This window comes from Eretmochelys imbricata, chromosome 1, assembly GCF_965152235.1.
Source record: "Eretmochelys imbricata isolate rEreImb1 chromosome 1, rEreImb1.hap1, whole genome shotgun sequence".
Taxonomy (NCBI): Eukaryota; Metazoa; Chordata; order Testudines; family Cheloniidae; genus Eretmochelys; species Eretmochelys imbricata.
In genome coordinates, this window is record NC_135572.1 from 45,618,717 (window position 1) to 45,643,146 (window position 24,430).

Genomic DNA, 24,430 nt, shown 5'->3' on the forward strand with positions numbered 1-24,430 from the left:
TTAACTTTTTAAAGCTTTTTTTTTTTTTTTTTTAATTTTGCAGCTGATATGGGCTTTGCCAGATTATTTAATTCACCTCTGAAGCCTTTAGCAGACTTGGATCCAGTAGTTGTAACATTCTGGTATCGAGCTCCAGAATTACTTCTTGGAGCAAGGCATTATACCAAAGCTATTGGTAAGTAAAATTAAGTACCAATTTATTAATGTTTTAGTTAAGCAAAATATATCTGAATTGCTGAAACATTGGCATGTGAATACAAGTATGGGAGAAGTTAACACGGGTGGAAAAGTACACCATTCAATTACTTGAGGAAACATTAATCACTGACATTTTATTTAGTTTAAATACTATTCTTAAAACTGTTTCCTGACTAGTAAACATAATAAACTCAGATGCCCTTGATGTCTAATTTTATGTAGTTTCTTATCATCTAGAAATTTCAAAAAGCATATTATTGCTTGCAGTAGAATGAAATATTGACACACCAGTTAAAATTGTCAAAATCCAGAAAATGACAGCAGGGAACCAGAGTACTTTAGTATTATTACTTTGGGTTTTTACTACTTAGAGTTTAACAAGCACATAAAGGAAAATTTCAGTTTATGAAATGTATAGATTGGAGAAGGTATTAGCTGCACTGAAACTATGCTGCCGCTGTCAAGATCGATGTGGCTGTGACACACCTTTCATTTACTATTTTTTATTTTCTTTTTCCCCAAAGAAACCTTTGCATTTTCTTGTGAAAAATGACTAGTTTAAACCTGCTGTTCAATGGGAGGGTTGCCACCCAGAATTTTTAACTCAATGCAGTTAAAGATAAGTTATTAGAAATAGGAAGATAGGTTCTTCCTCCATTCAAGTCTATCTAGAAGAAGCACCAAAGTTGGGGGAAGTCACTTTCCTCCTAGTATTGCCCCTGCCGGTACTGATCTGCTTTGAACAGCTACAGCACTGCACTGCTGAATCTACTCTGCCACACTCAGCACTTGCTGTCAGTCTGTGAAAAATGCCAAACATAAAAGAGAGGAGACTGTGTGTGGCAGTGGTACAAACTATCACAGAGCAGGCTTGATAGCAGTATGAAGTTCTCTTTAGTGCTTTTAATAGCTTTTTAAAAGACTGATAAAGGCACAGAAGAAAAGAAGGAGGGGGGGTGTGTGGGACTGGAATTCTCTATTCCATGCTGTCTTTGACTACTTGGCTTGCTAGAGGGAGTTACCAAAAGGTTGCAACCCTCTTAAGAAGGACTTCTTCAAGTAAAGTCCCGAGAGGTGTTCAACTCTAGGTGAGTTTATGCCCCACGTATCTCAGATTGGAGATTTTAGGTAGCAAGGTCCATTCGGCTCATGATTGCATCCCCTGCAGCCTCCTGCCCTGCACCGAGGCTATATAGAGCTGCGTGGGCAAACCGCCCTCAAGTCTTTCTCAGCTGCTTCGACCTGAGGTGGAGTCTCAGCAGTATCTGAGTTGAGCTTACCTCAACTGTATTTTTCTCCTGTTCTTACTAGTTAGAGTTAGTTCTTAGTTTCCTTTGTGTGTATTAGCTGTAGAAATTTATATTTATAGATTTAAAAACAAAATCTCTTAAAAAAAAAAAGATATTACTTATACTATTAGGATAAGGACTATTGTCCCTTCACCTCTTTTTGTTTCTCCCCCTTAGGGGAACTTAAACCCTGGGAGGGTCTGCCTGGTTCTCCCGGGTTTAAACTCTGCCTTTCATGCTGAGTGTCTATCCTGGTCAGTCACAGACACGTCCAGTGTGTTCAGTGCCTGGGGCTGTCACACGTTCCCCAAAAGTGTAATTTCTGTCTGCAGTTAAAATCAAGGGCCAGAGAGAACTAGGAATGTAAAGTACGTCTTCTCAAGATAGAGAGTTCGCTCTGACCAGCTTCTGACCTGAGCCAGGGGATTCCCCCATACCGTGGTCTCCAAACAGGTCAACCGCTTCTCTTACTCATCCCCAGATGAAGCTGTCATGCCTCCTTTACTGTTCTTGGCCAACAATTTTAAATGGTTCCAGGATCTCATTAAAAGGATAGCAGCTCCTTGCATATTCCACTGGAGAAAGTTAAGGAGTTCATAGAATCATAGAAGATTAGGATTGGAAGAGACCTCAGGAGGTCATCTAGTCCAATCCCCTGCTCAAAGCAGGGCTAACACCAACTAAACCATCCCAGACAGGGCTTTGTCAAGCTGGGCTGTAAAAGCCTCTAAGGATGGAGATTCCACCACCTCCCTAAGTAACCCATTCCAATGCCTCACTACCCTCCTAGTGAAATAGTGTTTCCTAGTATCCAGCCTAGACCTCCCCCACTGCAACTTGAGACCACTGCTTCTTGTTCTGTTATCTGCCACCACTGAGAACAGCCACGCTCCATCCTCTTTGGAACCCTTGACATTCTGCACTCTTAATCATCTGTCTGCATCATTAATGAGGCCTTGCTACACCCTGCAAAAATAATTTGGCATACCCCTAGCCACAATACCACCTACCTGTAAGAGGGAAGACACAAATATTATATTTCCTCTAAGGACTGTGAAATTATTTCCAAGTCCCGTGTGGTCAATGATCTGAATCAACATGGCAGACAGCACCACACTAAATTGACTCAATACAATAGAGACATATAGCATCTTGATTTATTTGGCCGTAAATCATATTCATTGGCTAGCTTAAAATTTAGGATAGCCAATTATCAAGCCATCATGGTGAAATACAGCCATGCTAACTATTCAAAACTGAATGCCTTTATTGAGCATCTTTCAACAGACCAGAGGGAGCAATTCCAGGCGATCATTGCAGAGAGCCAACTGTTTGCAAGAACATCTCTGCAGGCCTCTCTGGATGCCGCTGATACAGCTGCTTATTCAATCTTCAGGGTATTAGACATGAGGAGAGCCTCCTGGCTTCAGCACTCGGCTTTTCTGAGGGAAGTCAAAAATTTGATTGAGGACCTTTATTTTGATGCATCATAGTTGTTTGCAGAAAAAAATGATCAAATCTCTGCATGCCTTAAAAGACTCAAGAGCCACCTTGCGCTCTCTGGGAATTTACACCCCTGCATAAAAAAGAAAGTTCAGTAAGGCCCAGATGGCACAGAGATCTCATCCCACTCAGCTTCCTGCCTCTCAGAAACATTACGTACCCCAGCATAAGAGAGAACAGTTCCAGGGGAGGAACCAGCTACTTCTCAAGCATCAGCCTCACAACCCACAACTTCAAAACACCAATTTCGAAGGGCTGATCGAGGTGCTGAATTACCACCCCCACTCTTATCTGCTGCAACAGTCTGGATGTCTCCTTTGCTTTGGTGACCGGCTTTCTCATTTCCATCAGAACTGGGAACATATCACTGTGACATTCCCCAGGGTACAGCTGTGTCCCCTCAGTGCTCCAGCCTGGGGTGCCTCTTGCACTGCTTTGCTGTAAGAACATCCACTCCTGGCCTGTTCATACATAGCCTCTAGCATGTAAAATCACTCCCAGCTGCACAGTATTGAGTGCTGCTAACTAGCCACTCATCAATTAAACTGCAGTCTCTCTAGTCCAAGACTTTCCTGCCGAAATGTGCATCTTGTACTGTCCAGTACACTGCTGAACAATGCAAGCTCTTAGAAAGTCCATCTTTTCATCAAAGGAAAATGATATGCTCCAATCTTGTTATCCCATATGGAGTTTCCCACATATTTTAATCCAAACGCACTGGTTATGCTAAAACAATAAGATGTGTTTATTAACACAGAAAGATTTTACAAGTGATGGTGCATAAAAGTCAGGATCAGTTACAAAAAGAAATAAAAGATTAAACACAATTTAATGGCTAACTTAACAAACTAGCAAAATTCAAAGCAAAGGTTTTCCTCACCATATGCTGCAGTAAATTTGATATCCTGGGTCTCCTTTCAGCCAGGGACTCCTCCCCCTTAGTTCAGTGTCCTTCAGGTATTCATTGATGTCATGAGCAGAGACATAGGAGGAGGAGTGAAGTCAAGTGTTTTCCTCCCCTCTTTATAATACAATTTTTTGTGCTAGAAACATCCTTGCTGAGTCATGATGACACTCAGTCTGTTGTGGACATGAGGTTTGAACCATCCTTGTGATGAAATGTAAATTTCTTGTTTACACCTTTCCCACTACTGGAGAATGATTGCGTAAGCAGGTGATAGCCCTTTAACACCTGGCTGGATGTTAGTCTGTCCTTTGTTCCTGAGAAATTGGTTTGGGTCTTCTTTTCTTAAACTTGGAGAATGTTACAGCAATGATACATAGTAGAATCTTATAACTTCACACACATTGTTGATACATTTATTTTATCAGGACAGTAATGTTCAGCAGATTAGACATTTCAAATAATACTTCACAAGGCATACTTTTTATAAAATTTATCACAGTCTCATAAAAATGGTGACCATAGTTGTATAGACCATCATAATCAGCATGGGCAAGTGGGTGTTAGAGATCGTTTCAACAGGATACTCCACCCACTTTACCTCCCTCCCTGTATATGACCCCTTTCCCTGTGCCTCTTCAGGTACCCCTCTCACAAGCACCTTTTGCAACAGGAAATTGACACTCCCCTAAATCTGGGTGCTATAGAACCAGTTCCCATGCAACCCAGAGGGAAGGCATTTTATTCTAGGTACTTCCTGGTACCAAAAAAAGAGAGGTGGTTGAGACCTATTATAGATCTAAGATTACTCAACAGATTGAAAAGATTCAGAGGTTCAAAATGGTAACACTTGCAGAAGTAATTCCATCACTGAACCAAGGGGATTGGTTCTTGGCTTTCAACCTTGAAGACGCTTACTTCCATATAGCGATCCCCTAGCACAGAAGTTTACTACACTTCACTCTGGGTCAAGAGCACTTTCAATACATGGTGTTCCCGTTTGGTCTCTGGTCTGCGCCTAGAGTGTTCTCGAAAGTTTTTTCTGTGGTAATGGCTCATCTTCACAGACGAGGAACTGTGATTTTCCCCCTACCTTGACGATTGCCTGTTCAAAGAGCGGTCTTTTAACAGTGCTTCTACGGCCACTCAGAGGGTCATAGACCTGTTTCTCAGACTGGGACTGCAATTAAACATCCAAAAGTCCACCTTAACTCTGGTGCAAACTCTGGAGTTCATAGGAGCTTGCCTCGATTCAGTAACAGCCAATGCATTCCTCCCTTCACACAGGTTGCTAACCGTAACCAATTTAGGCACTACAGTCCAAGTCAGCCCTCAAATATCAGCCAGAAATTATCTCCAGTTATTGGGACATATGGCAGCTGGCATCTTGGTAATAAAACATGCAAGACTTCACATGCACTACCTCCAAGGGCTGGCTCAGAACTGTTGATTCATCAAGCAAACAATTCTCCATGCCTTTGGCAGGAGAAAAAAAAATCAACTAGTGGAAGAACCCACATAATGTTTGTTCATGGATCCCCTTTGCTCAGCCATCTCCAACATCAGTAATAACAACGGATGCACCCCTACTGGGACGAGGAGCTCACCCAGATGCTCACACTATTCAAGGCTGGTGGTCTCCTCTCCAGTTCACCCTTCACATCAACTTGCTGGAACTCAAAGCCATCAGAAATGCCTGTATCCATTTCCTCCTGCTGACCAGGGCAAATGCCTAAAGATCATGATGGACAATATGTCATGCATATTTTACATAAACTGTCAAGGGGGAGCAAGATTGTCTTCCTTTTGCACCGAATTGGCACATATGAAACTAAATCAACATTTCAGCAGCTTACCTTCTGGGCGTACAAAACAGTACAGTGGATGCTCTCAGCAGACACTTCTCGTAAGATCATGAATGGGAGATAGATCCCACTATACTCAACTGCATATTTTAGTGTTGGGGTGTCCCACAGATAGACCTGTTCTCCCCAGCCAAGAACAAGAAGCTCTTGAGGAAGTCTGGATCACCGCTCCCTGGGAGATGCCTTTCTCCTTTGTTACAGTCCAAGCCTTCTGTATGCATTTTCCCCGACTTCCTTGATATCCAAGGTGCTGTTCAAGATAAGGAAAGCCAAAGTTATTCTCTTTGTTCAGACATGGTCAAGACAAACTTGGTTTCCTTACCTGTATCAGCTCACTGCTTGTCAATTTATCACTCTCCAGACAGTCCCCCATCTTCTCTCTCAGGACACTGGTCAAATCCATCACCCCAACCTTGGGGTTCTTTTGCTCAAGGCATGGCTGCTAGGTCAGGGGAAGGCAAACTACAGCCTGTGTCCTGGATCTGGCCCGTCAGGGCTTTCAATCCGGCCTGCGAGATTGCCAGCCCCATGGTGCAGTGGGGCTAAGGCAGGCTTCCTGCCTGTCCTGGCCCTACGCCACTCCCAGAAGTGGCCGGCACCATGTCTCTGCAGCCCCTGGGGGAAAGGGTAGCAGTGGGCTTTGTGCGTGGCCCTTGCCTCCGGGCACCGCCTCCTGCAGCTCCCATTGGCCAGGAATGGGGAACCGCTGCCAATGGGAGCTTCGGGGGTGGTACCCACAGGTGAGGACAGTGCATGACGGAGCCACCTGTCTGACCCCACCCCCAGGAGCCACTGCCGGACATATTGGCCACTTATGGGAGCAGCATGGGGCCAGGGCAGGCACGGAGCCTGCCTTAGCCCTGCTGCGCGCCACTGCCACCCCAGAGCCACTCAAGGTAAGTGGTGCCGAGCCAGAGCCCGCACCCCGAACTCCTCCAGAACCCCATGTCCCAGCCCCCTGCCTTGAGCCCCCTGCCACACTGCTCCTGCACCCCAACCCCCTTCCCTGAGCCCTCAACCCTCTCCCTTGCTTCACCCCTCCTGCTCCGCAACCCTCTGCCCTGAGCCCCCTCCCGCACTCCGCACCCCCTCCTGCCCCAGCCCTACATTCATGGCCCTGCATACAATGTCCCCAGCCAGATGTGGCCTTCGGGCCAAAAAGTTTGCCCACCTCTGTGCTAGATGGTTTGCAGGATTAGAAACAACCCGTTCTGAGGATGTAAAGAGAGTGCTGTAACATAGCAGGAAACAATCTACTTGTGACGCATATACTCAAAAGTGGATGAGATTCAAACACTGGTGTGACATAAAAACATCTTTCACCTACATCCTCTCTATCATTTGTATTAGATTACATCTTAGAACTAAAAATGAGAGGATTATCTTTAAACTCCATAAATATGCGTTTGGCAGCTATTGTGGCCTTCCATCATATAGTAGAGGGTTTTTCTGTCTTCGTTTATTCTACAATGAGGAAGTTTCTCAAGGGACTGGACAACATCTTCCCACTAATCAGATGCCCTACACTGGCATGGTATCTCAACTTGGTACTCAGATATCTTACAAGGCCTCCCTTTGAACCTTTAGCCACCTGCTCCCTTCTGCCTTGTCTATGAAAACTGCCTTTAGTAGCCATTATTTTGCTCTAAGAGTGGGTGAAATAGGAGCTAAAATGACATACCCCACCGCCACAACCTTCTTTAAGAATAATATCACACTGCGACCGTATCCCAAATTCCTGACAAAGGTATCTTTTGACTTCCACATAAATCAACCTATCCACCTTCCAGTTTTCTTCCCTAAGCCACATTGGGATAAACGAGATGCAACATTACATACACTTGATGTCAGGAGGGCATTAGCTTTTTACTTAGACAAGACTAAGCCCTTTAGGAAATCTCCCAGATTATTTCTCTCCATTGCAGACAGAATGAAGGAATCTCCAATTTCGAAGTAAAGACTCTCTAGATGGCTATTTGGCTGCATTACCTCCTTCTATCAGTCTCATGATCTTCAGCCTACCTCTAAAGTATTAAGTCACTCCATGAGATCCCTCTCTACAGGCTTTCTTAAGAATGTTCCCAGTCACAGAAATATGTAGAGGTGTGACTTGAACATTCATTCATTCATTCATTTGCTGAACCCTGTGCAGTCACACATGCCTAGGTTTCTCATGCCATATTTGGTTCTACTGTTCTACTTTCAATCTTTAACTTGACTGCGAAGCCCCAGCCCTCCATAGATGGTACTGCTCAATAGTCACCTAGAGTGAAGCACACAAAGGGGCACTACTCAAAGAAGAAGAGAAGGAGACTCACCCTGTGTAATAACTGTGGTTCTTCGAGATGTATCCCCCTATGGGTGCTCCACTACCTGCCCTCCTCCTCTCTGCTTCAGAGTTCTTCACAACCCGCTTTGCGGTAGAGAAGGAACTGAGGGAGGTTTGCCTATGCAACTCTACATAGCCTTGTGCCTGGGCTGAATGGACACTGCTACCTAAAATCTCCAATCTGAGGCACATGGGGCAAAAGTGCACCTAGAGTGGAGCACCCATAGGGACACACATTTCAAAGAACTATAGTTACTGCACATGGTGAGTGACCTTTTCTTCTTTCACTAGTGCATTTTAATCATTCTGTGAAACACATAGATAATGTCCTATATGTCAATAAAACACCCATTGCTGGACCAGCCTCTCACCCTCCCCACTTGCGGGGTCCAGTCTGAGCCCAAACATTGACACTGCAATTTTATAGCACTGCAGCCCAAGCCCTGTGAGCCAGGCCAGTCACAGGTGTTTTATTGCAGTGTAGATTTACCTTAAGACACTTGTGCATAAATTATTGCTCCTATAAAGCATTAACTTATACCTCACCATTGTGTAATTCCAATAGAAAATGTTAATTATTTTACAGCCTTTTTAAGTTGAACACTTAAAAAAAATTTCCACCATTACTGCCACCTTTTTCACCAAGAATATTCTCACCATTAAATACATTTTTTAACCTATTGACCTCTTCTCTTTTTCTCTAAACCTTTGCTTGTCATCCTGTTGTTACCTCCTTCTGTAGCAATGTATCATATCAGCTCTTTATTTTCTGCTCACAGCGCATGGAGCTGCAGAGAAACTCACGGGCTTTAGCGCATAACTTTTTTCCAATATAGATAAAAACTCCATTTTGTGTGAACATTGAATGGTGGAATTACGCTGTGTACATCATTTGGTTCCCTCCTTGTTCATCACCTTTTATTACCTGTTCATTACCTTGTTCATTACCTCATTCAAGATGCTGCTGAGCACAATGGTGTATTAGTTAGATATCTTATAAATGCACACTATAGAAATGTGATCTAGAAAATGCAATGTGTCTATAGAATTTACAAACTAAGGCACATCAGTAGGTTTAAAAGTTTTTCCTAAACACGTATTGATTTTGGAAAGTATCTTAAATATGTGTATAAACAGTACATGTATGTATATACTGTTAATTTTAATGCTCTTGAAAGGGGCAATGTGACATGACATTCTAATAGTGGTTAAAAGGGGGATTGTTCCTTATTTATGTCATGTTTTTCAGTTTGTGAGTTTGGGAGATGAAGTTTTGAAAGTGAGTTATCTCCGAGCTTTTGTAGGGAAAAGTCAACATTTTTCCTTATGAAAATTTCTTTTGAACACATACCTTTTTGGGAATTTATTAGTATCCAGGAGCACCTATGGGCCTCTGATGTTTTGAAATGTAAAAAAGGCAAAGGGCAGGGGAAAGGGATACAACATAAAAGTGAAGTGGCGAAGGTGAAAAGTGATAAAATCAAGATTTGATTTGTTTATTTAGTTAAGATTTATAGACCGTTCCCCAGTAGGCTCCCAATTTAGTTATTAGTCAACTAACTTCTAGTCCCAGTGAGTAGTAGTTGCAAACTTTTAAGCTATTGTGTGCTTTCTCAGCTCTCATCATAAAAAATTACTGTGCATTCTTGAAAATGAATTACTTACTGTGCTGTACACAAATGATTGCAGCCTAAAGGTAAACTTTGAAGTGTTTCAATCTTATAATAGAAATCTCTAGTTCCACTTGAATACTTGACATTCAGGAGCCTTATTTCTTAGAATTTATAAGATATTTAAGAATTATACTTCTACCTGACAAAGATCTGTGTTTTCTTTTGGAAAAATCCATTTGATTCTATTTCTTTTCTCCTTTTTAAAAAAGATATTTGGGCGATAGGGTGTATATTTGCAGAGCTGCTAACATCAGAGCCAATATTCCACTGTCGACAAGAGGACATCAAAACTAGTAATCCTTATCACCATGACCAGCTGGACAGAATATTCAATGTAATGGGATTTCCTGCAGGTACATATTGTGTTTTTTTTTAATTACTGCTGTTCAAACCAAGATACGTGTGTTTGAAATTGTTGCCATCTTTGCATATGAAGGTTGCAGCTGATCAAAGCAATAAAGCTGTTCAAATATGATCTTTGTTTCATGAAATGCAAATTCAAGAGTGAGTCTAAACATAATGCTGCTACCAAGTGAAATTTTGTATTACTACTACTACTGATAGGATTGACTTTGTAACATCTGTGTGTATATTCAATATTTTACCATATTTAAAAGGATTGAATTTTCTTACAGGGAAATAAAAACATGAGCAGTATTTCTGCGTGTCTCCTCCGTGTTGTGTCTTAGATACTTTAAACTTTGCAGAGGACTGACAGATATAGGCAAAAAGTATTGCACCCCACTGGTAAATCTTTAGCAAATGTTTAATTATTGTAAAAATTAATGATTTTTCATTTTCAGTTTTCTGTTGTGGCAGAAAATATACTAGTGTGTCTTGATTTGGAAAAACTGCTTTAGTTTAACCAGAAAACTGAGGGTCAGGCCTAAGCCCAGACCCAAAGCAAATTCCAAACAGCGAGCCTCTTGCTATGCCTTCCCCTCAACCCCTGGTAATACCTTGTTTAGATGCCCCTGAACATCTGTTGGGTTAATGGGATGTCTTTTGGTGTTTATGTGGCTACTGGTGTGTTGTCAAAATGATAGAGGCCTTATTTTAATATTTGATCCCTCTCTCCTCATTGTGTGTGTTCCCTCCTCATCCAGAGTCCATTCAACAGGCTTCTACTAATAGTCTTGTTCTTCCACCACCTTGTTAGACTCTCCTCATTGGCTTCCTGTCTCTTATTACAAGAAGTTCAAACTCTGTCCCCACTGTCATATTCACCCCCTAGTTACTCTTCTTTTTTTTTCTGAACACTTCATTTCCATTTCCCACTCTTGGCTTCATGCCTTCCATCATGCTACTCCCAACTTGTGGAACAATCTTTCTTTCCCCATCTATCTAGTGTGCCTTCTCTTTCCTCCTTCAAAAAAAATCTCCTTAAAGCTGATATCTTTAAGCAATCCATTCTTCTCTCACTATTAAACTATTTTTTTCGTCTTTATCTTGCTTTATTTAGACTCTAAACTCTTTTGGTGCAGAGATTCTTTGTTTGTGAAGTTCCATGTAAATATATAGTACTGTATTAATGTTTTGTAATAAGTTTGGATTGGATTGTGTAAAAGTTGATCTTGGTTTGAAGGTCCCCATTTCTTACCCAAGAATATATTTGTTTATCATTTTATTACTTTAAAACCTTTTCTTGTATCATTTGCCATTATGAAACCATTAATCTGGTGCAAAAGCCAGACAAATATGAGAGGGAGGAAAAGGAAATACAAACAAAATACAAAGCAGGAAACAATTAGATAAATTCCCTCCGTAGTTGTTTCTAGATTTTTATTGACCTCATCTTCTATCCAGATGGACCAACAAAGTCCTCAGTTTTTCAGGTTGATGTCGATTCTCTGTCATTAATGCCATGCAATCATAAACAGTTGTAAAGTTCAGCAGCTCGTAAAGTTCCAGGAGTACAAACCTAAATTATACAGATGGGTAGATTTTTCAAATACATAGCTACAGGAGACTGTCATACAGTCTCTAGGCCAGAAACATGATTCTTTGTCTGCAGGAAAATGGTAAATGCCATCCCAGAGAACAGGAAAAAACTTAGAAGAAAAAGAAGCTACCAACTTGGAGCTTTGGGATTGACTATATGCTTAAAAATTATTTACAAAGTGAAAAATACATCACAAACTTCAGGGTCACATTAAAATAGTTTTAAGTTATTTGGTGGGTTTTTTTGCCTTATATATTAATAAATTGAGAAATAGATTCCTTATACATAGTCTGTGCTTGATATACCTTAATAATTGCTAACATATAACCTTTAATTACACCATGTGTCTGGGATAGAATTGGCTAAAACTTTTATATTTGTTGAAGGGAGGTTGCAGCTGTAGTGGCTGCTGCAGATTATGGGTAATGCCATCCCAAGCACCCCAATGGCAAAACAGATGACGCAGAACCACTGCACTAAGCCATCAGGAACTTGGGGCAGTTAGAACAGGAAAGGCTGAGAGGAGGAAATGATACAGCTACTGATTTCCTTTTGGGTTCTCTGATATGGTGGTTGTGATTGATCTTGGTGGGTTTGACTTGGTGTGAATCACTTCTCCAAGGCAACTTTTTAGGAGGAGTGGAATATACTGCATCTTTGGGCCTCATTATCCATCTTAGTGAGCAATGAAGGTAGTTCCTGTGGGTTGGGACTGACTCAAGCTGGCTTGTCAGTGTGTCTTTGTGATTTCCTGTTAGATCAAATTTGTCACCCTGATACAAACTCCTTAAAAAATAAAAGAACCTTAATCAAAATCTTGTATTGCTACTTTCTCAATTACCTTAACGTCAGTATCGTCTTTAAATAAATGAATGAAACCTGATCTGGGAGGATGCTAATTGGAACATGATCAATTGCTGCTGGCATGTTAGTTTCATGTGAAATCTTGTACATAGTTTAGCAACTATTATTGCAGTTGGGGGTGGTATTTAAGGTTCTTAAATTAAGGAGTTAATTGGCACATTGTCAGAACCTGTTCCATTATTGTCCATTGTGAAGAGATATTGAGGGCATTCAAGGAATGTAGAGACTAGGACAAAGCCAGGTTAGGTATGTGGGAAGAGAAAAATAAGATTAAAAAGAGATTTTGAATTATGTCTTTTCCTCTATATACAAAAGAAGGCATATAAGAAAGTACTAATGCATGTTGATCTTGCAGATAAAGATTGGGAGGACATAAAAAAGATGCCTGAACATTCAACATTAATGAAAGATTTCAGAAGAAACACGTAAGTTAAAGTTTTGCTGAGCTTTTTAGAGAGATTAGTTGTCTATTTCATCTTAATTATAATTACCTTATTTAAAAATACTTTGCTGTAGTAGGCACCATCTTATAACCATATGGTAAAGGATGAATATGAAATTATTATGGCTTAGATGATGGAGGAAATACGTAATTATATTTAAATGAAATTAATTAAATACTAGGATGCTTAAAACTCAGTATACTGTGGCTGTTCAAGTGTAGAAAATGTTAGAAGCCAGATACTGGTTATCCAGAAAGCACTGTTTAGTGAAATGAGAAGTAAAGTGGCAAATGTGAAATTGATGATATATGTGAGCGGAACTGGATGACTCTTGAGGTTGCTAATCACAGCCTTTCATAGATGTTACAACTTCAGATTTGTATCAAATCTATGGTGATGGAAAATTGTTCCTTTGTGATAAATATGTCAAAAGAGTTGGTGGCCTGACTCTACTTCCACACAAACTGTCAGCACAACTGGCAGTCTCAGGCTTGGTCTACACTAACAAGGATCTAAGTTACGCTTGTTAAGTTGCATAAATGATGTAACTGAAGTCGAAGTAGCTTAGATGGACTTACAATGGTATCTGCATCACACATGTTCTCCCGTCTACATAGCTTCCGCCTCTCGGAGAGGCGGAGTAGTGAAGTTGATGGGAGAGCGCTCTGCCATCAATTTATCGCGTCTTCACTAGACTCACTAAATCGATGCCCGCTGGATCGATCGCAGCAGTGCTGATTTAGCTAGTAGTGAAGACAAGCTCTCAGTACTTGGGTCAAAGCTAAATAGGGGGTGAAGGCAAGGGGGGGTCTCTTAGAACTGGGTTTAGTCACCTTGAAAGAGTAGTTTGGCTTTGTCTGCAGTAGAGAACTGAACTGTTCCTACTTGAACCTGTTGGATAGAAACAATTTAATACAAATGGCTTAATGTGTCCACACTCACCAGGCAGATTCTGACCTGTTGCAGTTTAGCCTTGTGACTGAACTACTATGTTTTAAACAATAGCAGTTGCATTGCCTCTGGGCACCTATTCCAAAAGCAGTGAGTTTTGGGAGATTCTGAAAGGCAACCCATTGTATTGTTAGGACAGTGTTGAAAAGGCTGACTAAATATTTAAGCCCCATGCACGCTAGCACTAAAACAGTACAGACTGATAAAATGATATTTAAACTTGCTGAAAAGGAAGCCTAATCGAAATAGGATTTGAGATGCATGATCATTCAGAGCACTTTTGTTTGTGGTTGTTTTGTATGTTTTACAAGCATGCTAGGAGGACAAAAGTGTTATTTCTCTAATGTCAACAAGGAAGCCTCCGCTGCCGTGCCTTACCTGTTCAGTGGACAAAAATGGAGCTTTAGTCTCCAGAGCTGTCAGTCAGCATCTTTCATAAGCACTAGGTTAACTTTCTCTAAAAATGCCCAGTACTAACATTGAAATATACAATACTTTTTTTTTTTTCAGGTATACCAACTGCAGCCTTATCAAATATATGGAAAAACATAAAGTTAAACCAGATAGTAAGGCATTCCACTTGGTAAGCTTCTGGTAATCATATCAATTGAAAGAGCCACATATATGTTAGCAGTGGTCAAATTTGGGGCTGGGCTGGTGCCAAATGCTCTTTCACTGAATTTATTCGCAGTGCTCCAAACTATTAACATGTATTTCCCGAACTGGAAACACTGCAGAGTACTTCTCATTTATTGCTCCTGACTAAGAGAATAATTGCATGAAGAATTTAACTGGTTTGGAATTTGAATACAATACATCACAGGTTTTCTATATTTAATAATCATGGTAAATTTGTGGTTTTATTTTTGTTACTGTAGTTCTGTTTTTAATGCACTTTACTGCTTTTTCATTTGCGTGTATTTTAAAAAAGCAAATTAAAATCTATTTGTGATACAAAAAATCATTAAATCTGGAAGATGCATATTGATTTGAATATTTTCCTTATTTAGCATATCAGATATGTACTCTGGGAAATACTGTATTAAACTTTGAAAGTTTAGTTTATCAAATTTAAAGAGCCTGCTTCCTAGAGGCACAACTCTTTTTTAGTGGCTTATTTATAGATACTTCCTAGTAAAATGTTCTTCTCATAAGCTGTGATAGCTGCATACCAAAATGTTTCCTCACTAAAACTCTGACTCAGCAATGTACTTACGCTTTTGTATAACTATAAGGACATAAGTAGTCATATTGCTTAAATAACTTGCTGAATTGGGGACTGATTTTTTTGTGTTGTTTTCAAACGGATATATTGTAGAACTGTTGATACATTGCTTATATTTAAAGAGCATTTAGGCAAATTTAAAAACCTAGACATAAAGTACTGCTGACCTCTGTCAGCAGGTTTAAAGAGAAACAAATCTATCGATTTAACTTGGAGAATTCCAGCATCTTCTTTCCAATGTAAAGATATAGATATATACAGGTTTCAGAGTAACAGCTGTGTTAGTCTGTATTCGCAAAAAGAAAAAGAGTACTTGTGGCACCTTAGAGACTAACCAATTTATTTGAGCATAAGCTTTCGTGAGCTACAGCTCACTTCATCGGATGCATACTGTGGAAAGCACAGAAGATCTTTTTATACACACAAAACATGAAAAAATGGGTGTTTACCACTACAAAAGGTTTTCTCCCACTCTCCTGCTGGTAATAGCTTATCTAAAGTGATTACTCTCCTTACAATGTGTATGATAATCAAGTTGGGCCATTTCCAGCACAAATCCAGGTTTTCTCCCCCCCCCCCCCCCACCTCCCCTCACACACATACAAACCCACTCTCCTGTTGGACAGTCTCTACATAAAAGAATAAATGGACAAAAATCAGATGTCAAGAATTATAACATTCATAAACCAGTCGGAGAACACTTCAATCTCTCTGGTCACGCGATTACAGACATGAAAGTTGCAATATTACAACAGAAAAACTTCAAAACCAGACTCCAGCGAGAAACTGTTGAATTGGAATTCATTTGCAAATTTGTTAAACCCTGGATTTGTGTTGGAAATGGCCCACCTTGATTATCATACACGTTGTAAGGAGAGTGATCACTTTAGATAAGCTATTATCAGCAGGAGAGTGGGGTGGGGGGAGAGAAAACCTTTTGTAGTGATAAACACCCATTTTTCATGCTTTGTGTGTATAAAAAGATCTTCTATACTTTCCACAGTATGCATCCGATGAAGTGAGCTGTAGCTCACGAAAGCTTATGCTCAAATAAATTGGTTAGTCTCTAAGGTGCCACAGGTACTCCTTTTCTTTTTATAGATAAATACATCCCCCTCATTCAGCTGGTAGGCAGAGGCGTGGGCAGGCAGCTCTGCGTGCTGTCTCCACCTCCAGGTATCGCTCACGCAGCTCCCACTGGCCGTGGCTCTTGGGAGCCCCCCAGATGAGCACCGCCCAGAGCCTTTCACACCCTGTCACGTGCCCTAACCCCCTGCTCCCTCCCACACCCAAACTCTGCTGCTGCTGTGGGGGAGAGGGGAGGCACGGAGCCAGGTAGGGAGCCTCCCAATGTCTGCTCTTCCCCCTCCCCCCCCCCCAGCACCAGCTGCCTGGCCACGCCTCCACCTAGGAGCTGAGCGAGGGGGATGTTACCACTTCTGGGGAGTCCCCCAGGTAAGTGCCCCCCACGAGCCCGTCTCACCCTGTCCGGTGCCCCTGCCAGCTCCCACACCCAAACTCTGCTGTGGGGGACCCTGCGGGAGCACGAGACTGCCCCAGCAGCGGCTGATGTGCCTGGTGCAGGGGCTACCTGAGCTGCCCCTGAGCCAGGCACATCGGCCGCTGTGGTGGTCACGGAAAGTCATGGAATCCATGACAAACTCGCGGCCTTATCTATAAGTGAATAATACTCCTTTGACAAGTGCTGTTGGACATGAAGTTTTAAATAGTGAGCCGGACAATACAACATCACTGTTGTACTAGTCTCTGATTATTGTGATTTGAAGTGGGGTTAATTATAGTTTGTAGAATTTGGAGGCCTAAGATACTTCCAATAATTCCAAATGCTTTTGTCTTCCTTTAGAAGAGATGCACTGCCTTCTGCCTGCAAGTTTGATTACATTTGACACTACTGTAGGCAAAATATTTCACTGCTAGCTCTACATAGTAATACAAAGTCTTACAGAAGCACAGAATTGCTAGTTAAGAATAACTGACAAATTTCTCTCCCCCTTCCCCCCGACATACACCATTTTATCCTAATTCTACAGCATGTAAAAGAGGTCACTTAATCAAGTTTTCAGATCTCCATTAGGCAATCTAATAGCAAATCCAATTATGCAAATTTTAGTGTCAATCTTGGTAACTGATTCATACTGATCACTTCAGCATTAGGTAATGCACTTATCATATAAACCCAAACTGCTTTTCATTCCTTGCCAGGAGCCAAAAATCCCTACTTTTCTCTACCTAACTGCCAAAATCTCTAGTTTCCTCTTGACAGCTTCTGTAGTACAGTTAAGCATTTCCAGTACAAAATTCTGGACCACTTTGAAAATTAAGATTAAAAATGTATGGGCAGCATAACACAAATTTAATATAAAATTAAATATCACTGGGAATACTGTAGTGATTCTATTATTCATTTTCATATTTAATTCCTAGGGGCACAACTGGAATTAAATCAATTTTTTAATTTATCTGAAGCTGCTGCATTTCCAGTCTGCTGCAGGGGTCTTCTACAAAATGTAGGTCAAGCTTTCCATGTAGTACAGGTCTTGATAATAAGCACTTTTAATATCCCACACAATAAGACAATGGGTCACTTTGGTTCAGAGCAAATTAGCTTAATTGAAGAAGGGTGAATGGTCTGGCCAAGTTCGCCTGAAAACTTCTTTGTTTTCCAAATCTTGAAGGTCTTGAGATTCATTTTGCTGTTCAGTGGAGACAGTCAGTCACAAAGTAATCATGGATAGGATGTGCTCACAAAATGTTTTGTATTTGTCCTCCCTCTCCTTCCTGCCATGGTATCACTACAGGGCAGCAATTGTTAAGATACTTTAACAGTGTATGTCTTATCTCTAATGTTTTTGGATTTCCATCTCAAAAGAAGGGATTAAAACAGGGTGCAAGATCAGGGCTATCCATACTAATTCCACCAGAGCTTTTGGGACAAGCTCCAGAGGGAAGATTGAGTCTGAATATGTTCATGCAATTACACATTGATTTTTCCCTCTTGAAGTTGGCATTTCTTTGGAATTGTTCCCCTGACTCACTCCCCCTTTGTTCCTCTTCAGCTTGATGCATTAAGGTGAGGCGCCCTCTTAGAGACAAAGAACTAGCTTTGGTACCCCTACTGTGACCTTGATCGCAGAGTGTGGTCCTTTATAGTACACAGTGTGGTTGCTCCTCTGTTGCTTGCTTTGGGGGCAAGTCCTCTTTATAGTCTAGCTGTTGGTAAGGATTGATCACCAGAGGGTGAATCCTGCTGTCTAGTTTCTAAACAGCAACTAGTCCCAGTGAGAAGCCTCTCATCTGTTATCCCTTCACATTCTATAAGTGGGGGTTTTACCCCACTGAACTCAGCCCTTACCCACTAGTCTTATTTGCAATCTCTTGTTTTGAGGGAACATGGATTGTAAAGGAGTTCAATGAGGTTTAAGATTATTGATTCCAATAAGAATCTTGTTCTTATTTTCAGCTCATGTTAACTTTACTCTTTTGGAATTTAAATGGAATTGTTCTGCCTAATGTTTCATGTGGGCCTAGACATTGGTAGGGTCTCTTTCTGCCACTCCCCCAAAGTCTCTGTCTGATAGATTTGTGGTGATGGAATCTAGCTCTTCAGGTTGAAAGATGCCTTAATTTAATTCCTGTTCCAAAGGGTAAAAGGAAAATTGTCCCATCAGTTTGTGATAGACATAGCAGAACACTAGAAGACTCAGTCAGTTCCCCAACACAATCTGCAGCAAGCCCATGAAATCAGACTCTATGGGATCCATGAAAATCCTCTGCTCTCTCTGCACCAATCCCCACCCAGACCTACTCAAAACTCCTCTTTTTTATTATGCACGTGTTCTTAGGCGAACTCCCCAGTACCCTCAAAGACCCTCTTTTCTCTCTCTCTCTCTCTCAACCAGATCAGACAAAACACTTGCATAATTTCTTTATATTTTATTATACTACTTTCTGACATCCTAGTGTAATTAGAAAGTATCCCAGAACCCAGAATCTTCTTCGAGTAGTTCCTATGGGTGTTCCACTGTAGGTGTGCTTGCGTTCCTGCACTGCTGATCGGGGAACTTTGGTAGCAGTGTCTGGTAGGCCCACACATGCTCTCTCTTTCCTTGCCACAAGGCTAGTCAGCACACGCGGGCTAACCCCAATGAGTTCCTTTTCAACCGCCCTGGGTAGAGACAGAGCTATTAGCAGTCCATTAACGACTATTATCTCAACCTTACTTTTGTAGCCTAGAGCTTAGTTTTTAGTAGTAGTTGTTGCAGTGTATCTTCTTTTCTCAAAAAAATAAAATAATAAAAAAATCTATACCTATAAAGAGATTGTATTTGTTTTTCTTCCTGCCCTTTCTTGTTGGGGGCCCTCCCTCCCCCCCCCCCCCCCCAACGGGGTATGCCCGGTTCTCTGGGCTTCAAGAAGTGCCTCTCATGCAACAAGGCTATCCCGTAGCAGACACATATTCACGATGCTTTCGTTGCCTTGGGGAAGGACATGTCTCTAAAATATGCTCTCTGCCAGCAGCTTAGACCTTGGTCTTGCAAGGACAGAGCTGAGGCAGAAGATTGTATTCATAGAGGCACCCCTCACACCTTTACGGACCCACAACAAGAGTCACCAAGCAGATGTGAGTCTTCCCCACACCCCTCAACATCCAAGAGCTATGGGGTGAAGACATCAGCTGCTGCTGTCTCTCGTAAATCAAAAAAGAGAGCTGGAAGTCCCCCCAGTGAGCCACGAGCTAGCCGCAAACAATCCCCAGCATGGTTGGTATCCTCGATACTGTCTCCACCGGGACAGATCAAGCCTGAATACTCATGGCTCAGGACAGTCTACAGCGGCAGGTATCATTGATACACCTCCAGATTCAGTGGGCATGGGCACTGAGTCAACAGCACTGAGGGAGAAGGACAGGAGCAAGCACTTGAAGGCACTATCGTTACCAACATCACATCTGGTGTGGGCAAGATCTCTGTCCTCCTTAGCACCACCAGTGGCACTGAGCTGGTCAGCACTGCTGCAGTTCCAGTAATCGAGGGACCTCCGTATAACTGGTGTGCCAGAGTCTCCTCTCCTCAGTACCGGGACCTCCACACCGGGTCTTTGTCCAGCACAGAAGTCTTACCCATTGCTTTGCCACGCTCCCCTGCTCTCTAGTGCAGACTCGGATAGCGAACCAGAGGAGGGGGTTCTCAATAATCCTCCCATGTTCCCTACAGTGCCAGATATTAACAGGGTCCCCGGGCATATCCTCATATGGCCCCACAACCGTTATCCTGGTATGGTCAATCATGGACACCACCACCGGGCTCAATGCGACCACCACCCCAGTGGCCATACTGGAACCCCTGGGCTCTACATACTGCCCCCATACCTCTGGGGCTCCTATCCCCACCCAAGAACCCAGAGATGTGCTCCCTCGGGCATGTCATCCAGGGCTTCAGAAACTCCAGGAGAAATCCTGGAGAATCATAAGAGTGATTTTGAGGAAGAGGCGACCCCAAAGACCACATCCTTTTCCATCTCAGATGAGGCTGTCATGCCTCCCGCACCATCCCTGGCAGATTATTTTTGCCTCTTCCAGGATCTCACAAGGAGAGTTGCAGACTCTCTCCAGATATCACTGGAAAAAGTCAAGGACACACACCGCAAGCTCCTTGACATTCTCCATTCATCTTCCTTCTCAAAAATTTCCCTCCCTATTAATGAGGCTCTCCTTGATCCTTCGAAAACCAGATGGCATATGCCAGCATTGCTAACTCTGACATGCAAGCGGGTGGACAAAAGAGAGACAGAATTCCCAGCAAGAGGGACAGAATTCTTCTTCCACCCAACTCCATTGTGGTGGATGCTTTAAATACATTGTTTTAATGTGATTTAGATGGAATGTGAGTCTCTTAGCTAATGACTGCTGCTCTCCTAATATGGCTGCTGACAAAGGCCTTACAATATGGCTACAGGAAAAGGCCTTATCCTTACAACGTGTTGTTTGAGGTGCCGATAGATCACTCCCCAAAACTTCTACAACCAACCATCGCTACCCACCCATTTGGCCACTGGCTGGCAGCGTTCTGCGGCACCTGGGAGCACACAACATCAGACCAGTGGGTCTTAGAGATCATTTGTAAAGGGTACTCTACCCATTTTACCTCTCTGCCCCCTCCAAAACACCCTTTCCCGACCCTTCTCACAAGAGTTTACTATGACAAGAGGTAGATAGTCTCCTCGTTAAGAGCCAGAGAACCAGTACCTCAATATCTATGAAGCATAGGGTTCTACTCTTGCTATTTCCTAATACTCAATAGGAAGGGAGGTTAGAGATCCATATGAGACCTCAGTTTGTAAAAAAGTTTGTAAAAGCTCAAAAATTCAAGGTGGTCGTTTCAGCAATGATAATTCCAGTGTTGGAACAGGGAGACTTGTTTTCAGCCCTCGACCTTTAGGATGCCTACTTTCATATTTCAATCATACCGACTCACAGGTGATTTCTCAGGTTCATTCTTGGACAAGACCACTGCAGGGTGCTCCACTTCCGGCTATCATTGGCCCCGAGAATAATTTCCAAAATTCTCTCAGTGATGGCCTCCCACTTACATGCCCAAGGGGTCATGATCTATCCTTATCTGGACTATTGCCTCCTCAAAACCTGGTCTCTCCAAGAGGCTCACCGAGTCACCAAAGCTGCAATGTACTTGCTTATAGAATTGGGCCTGCAGGTCAGTGCCTAGAAATCACACCTCGCTCCAGTACAGTACCTGGAATTCATAGGCTCGAACCTCAACTGTTTACACGCCAGAGCTCTCCTACCTCAACACAGATTCCTCTCTCTGGCTACACTCACAGAGACCATTCAAAAGAGCCGACAGATATCAGCCAGAAACAGCCTATAACTCTTTGGGCATGTGTCAGCAGGCACAGTGGTAATACCTCATACCAGGCTTCACATATGGTGCCTTCATATTTGGTTCAACTCAGTTTACAGACCAAACAGAGACAGACTAGACAAATCCCTGTCACTACCCACAAGGGTCATAATTTCCCTAGACTGTTGGAGAGGCCCAGCCAACATTTGCAAAGGGATCCCGTTGTTGCTTCTCACCACCGACGCATCGCTCAGAGGATAGGGAGCACATCTAAATGGCCTTACAACACAAGGCAAATGGTCTCCCTCAGAGATATCCCTTCACATCAACATCTTCGAGCTAAGAGCAGTCAGGAATGCTTGCACTCAGTTCCTCCTCCTGATCAAAGGATCACACATGAGTCCATAAGGTGAATAACTTCTTCCCAGCACCAGTGAATTCCTGGGTTCTGTGATGCTCCCAGCAACAATTTTTTCCAATTTTCATAAATAGGGCAAATTTTCATAGGCTCTCTGGTTTCTCAGAGTCTTTTCCCCTTTTCACACTCTGATCCTTACACACACACACACACACCCTCCCCCCAGGTAGAACTTATCTGGGACTTCTCTAGGTTCTTCTTCCCATGTCGTCTATTTATCTCTTTTTTGTATATAATTTTTTATTTCTATTTTCTTTCCCTGAGTTCCCCTTATGTATGCCTATGGTCATGAGACAGTGCACCCAGCCACTCTGCTCCTACTATGCTAAACTGCAGAGTCCCTTCTGGAAAATTAGGTGAAACCTCATTTCCCTTCCCAGATACAATGCAGCTAGGCTCTGTGGTGATAGGATGACATCACAGTACAAAGCTGAAATGCTCTCTGCACTGTCTTTCCTTTCTCCCAGGGTTAGATAATGTTTACTCTTGTTTTTTGATGGAAAGTCTTTTACTAACAGATACTTCTGCACTCCCTGAGTGGAGCAGAAAATGTCTGAGTTTCAATCTCTTCTGTGTCATGATAGTTATATTGTCATTCATCTCTGAATTTCCACTGTGTTTTCTATTTTCTCCTGCCAGTTTGTGATCCAGTGTGCTTAGAACTCATCAGCGTCTTACTGATAGCTCCATAACCTAATAACCATAATGCTATGCCAGGATGTTGTTTTGTTTAGTTTGTGCTGTGAGACGCCATTCAGTGTATCGGCTCTCCCTCTTTCCTTTTCTGGTGCCTGAGTCAGTGCAAGAAGAGTTCCATTCAAACTGATACTTCACAAAAGCCATGTGCAGACCGTGAAGAACTGCTTGTGAATCTCATGCTGTAAGTTGAGTGTATAACTATTTTAAAGACTTCCATCAGTGACTAGGTGCGACTGGAATTTAGGAAACCATTCTGTCAGTTATGCACAAAAGAAATAGTTGGCTTTGCAGTGCTAACAGGAGTAAAGAGCAATTGAAAAAAACCAATTTGTCACTAAAATAAACCAAAAACCAAATACAAGGAGTAGACATGGAGTTAGAAGATTCCATTTTTATATAGTCACTTTTCAAAGTAGATTCACACTTGTTTATAAAAGCAACAATGGTTGGAAAATACAGCAGTCCACATACTGAGTGATGTAAGTAATGAGAGCCCATTGCCTTGTGCGCCTTTCTTTGCATGGCTTCATCGTTCAATAAAGCATTAAGTTCAGAATTTTCATCTTTATCTCCTAAGCCGACTATGGGATTTGCCTAGGTACGTGAAGGACCATCTCATTCTACACAACTTCCCCTGTCACAGTTACGTTCCACAGTATTAATGGAACTGTCAGAGAAGGTGAAACTCATATGTGTGGAAAGCACGGTTCTCGGTGTATATGGCACTTGGTCTTGAAACTACTACATATCTCACCGCTTTTAGATTGAATGGAAACCCCACGACTTTGACCTACTCTTCTCATAATAAAACAAAAATATATACTGTGAGAGCTGGAGAAAATGAGAGAATTTCTAGGCCTTGTCTAGAAATATTGCATCAGAGTAACTGTAATTGGTTTGCCTTAAAGGGCCTTGTGTCCACTCACAACTTCTTCTTAAACCAAATTATTTGGCATCTTAGATTGCAGTAAGAAATCCTTGGAATGGAAGCAACTCTACTTCACACTGAGTTTGTCCACTTTAATGTTTGTGTGGACATATTCTTAGCTACTCCACTTCTGACAGTCATCCAACTACTATACCCCACACTGCATTGCTTCACAATGGATGAGCTTGTTTCTGTGCCCTCCACTTTTCTGGGGTCATCTTGACTGATGTCATCTCTCTGTTTAAAGGGTGGCAAACAGCCAGGAGTACCACTTTTCCATACCAGTATTCAGTAGTAATGAGTTCACACACCAGAGTATCC

At 42.1% G+C, this 24,430-nt stretch overlaps 1 protein-coding gene across 4 annotated transcripts in view; it reads left to right on the forward strand.

Moving 5' to 3' along the window:
• CDK8 (cyclin dependent kinase 8) overlaps positions 1-24,430 on the forward strand; it is a 198,210-nt gene that overhangs the window by 156,503 nt on the left and 17,277 nt on the right. For all 4 annotated transcript variants that reach the window (XM_077809605.1, XM_077809614.1, XM_077809624.1 and 1 more), the window contains 4 exons: positions 44-175; positions 9,971-10,114; positions 12,923-12,992; positions 14,472-14,544. In XM_077809605.1, the coding sequence (XP_077665731.1) occupies positions 44-175; positions 9,971-10,114; positions 12,923-12,992; positions 14,472-14,544 (419 nt within the window). The remainder of the gene's footprint in view (positions 1-43; positions 176-9,970; positions 10,115-12,922; positions 12,993-14,471; positions 14,545-24,430) is intronic.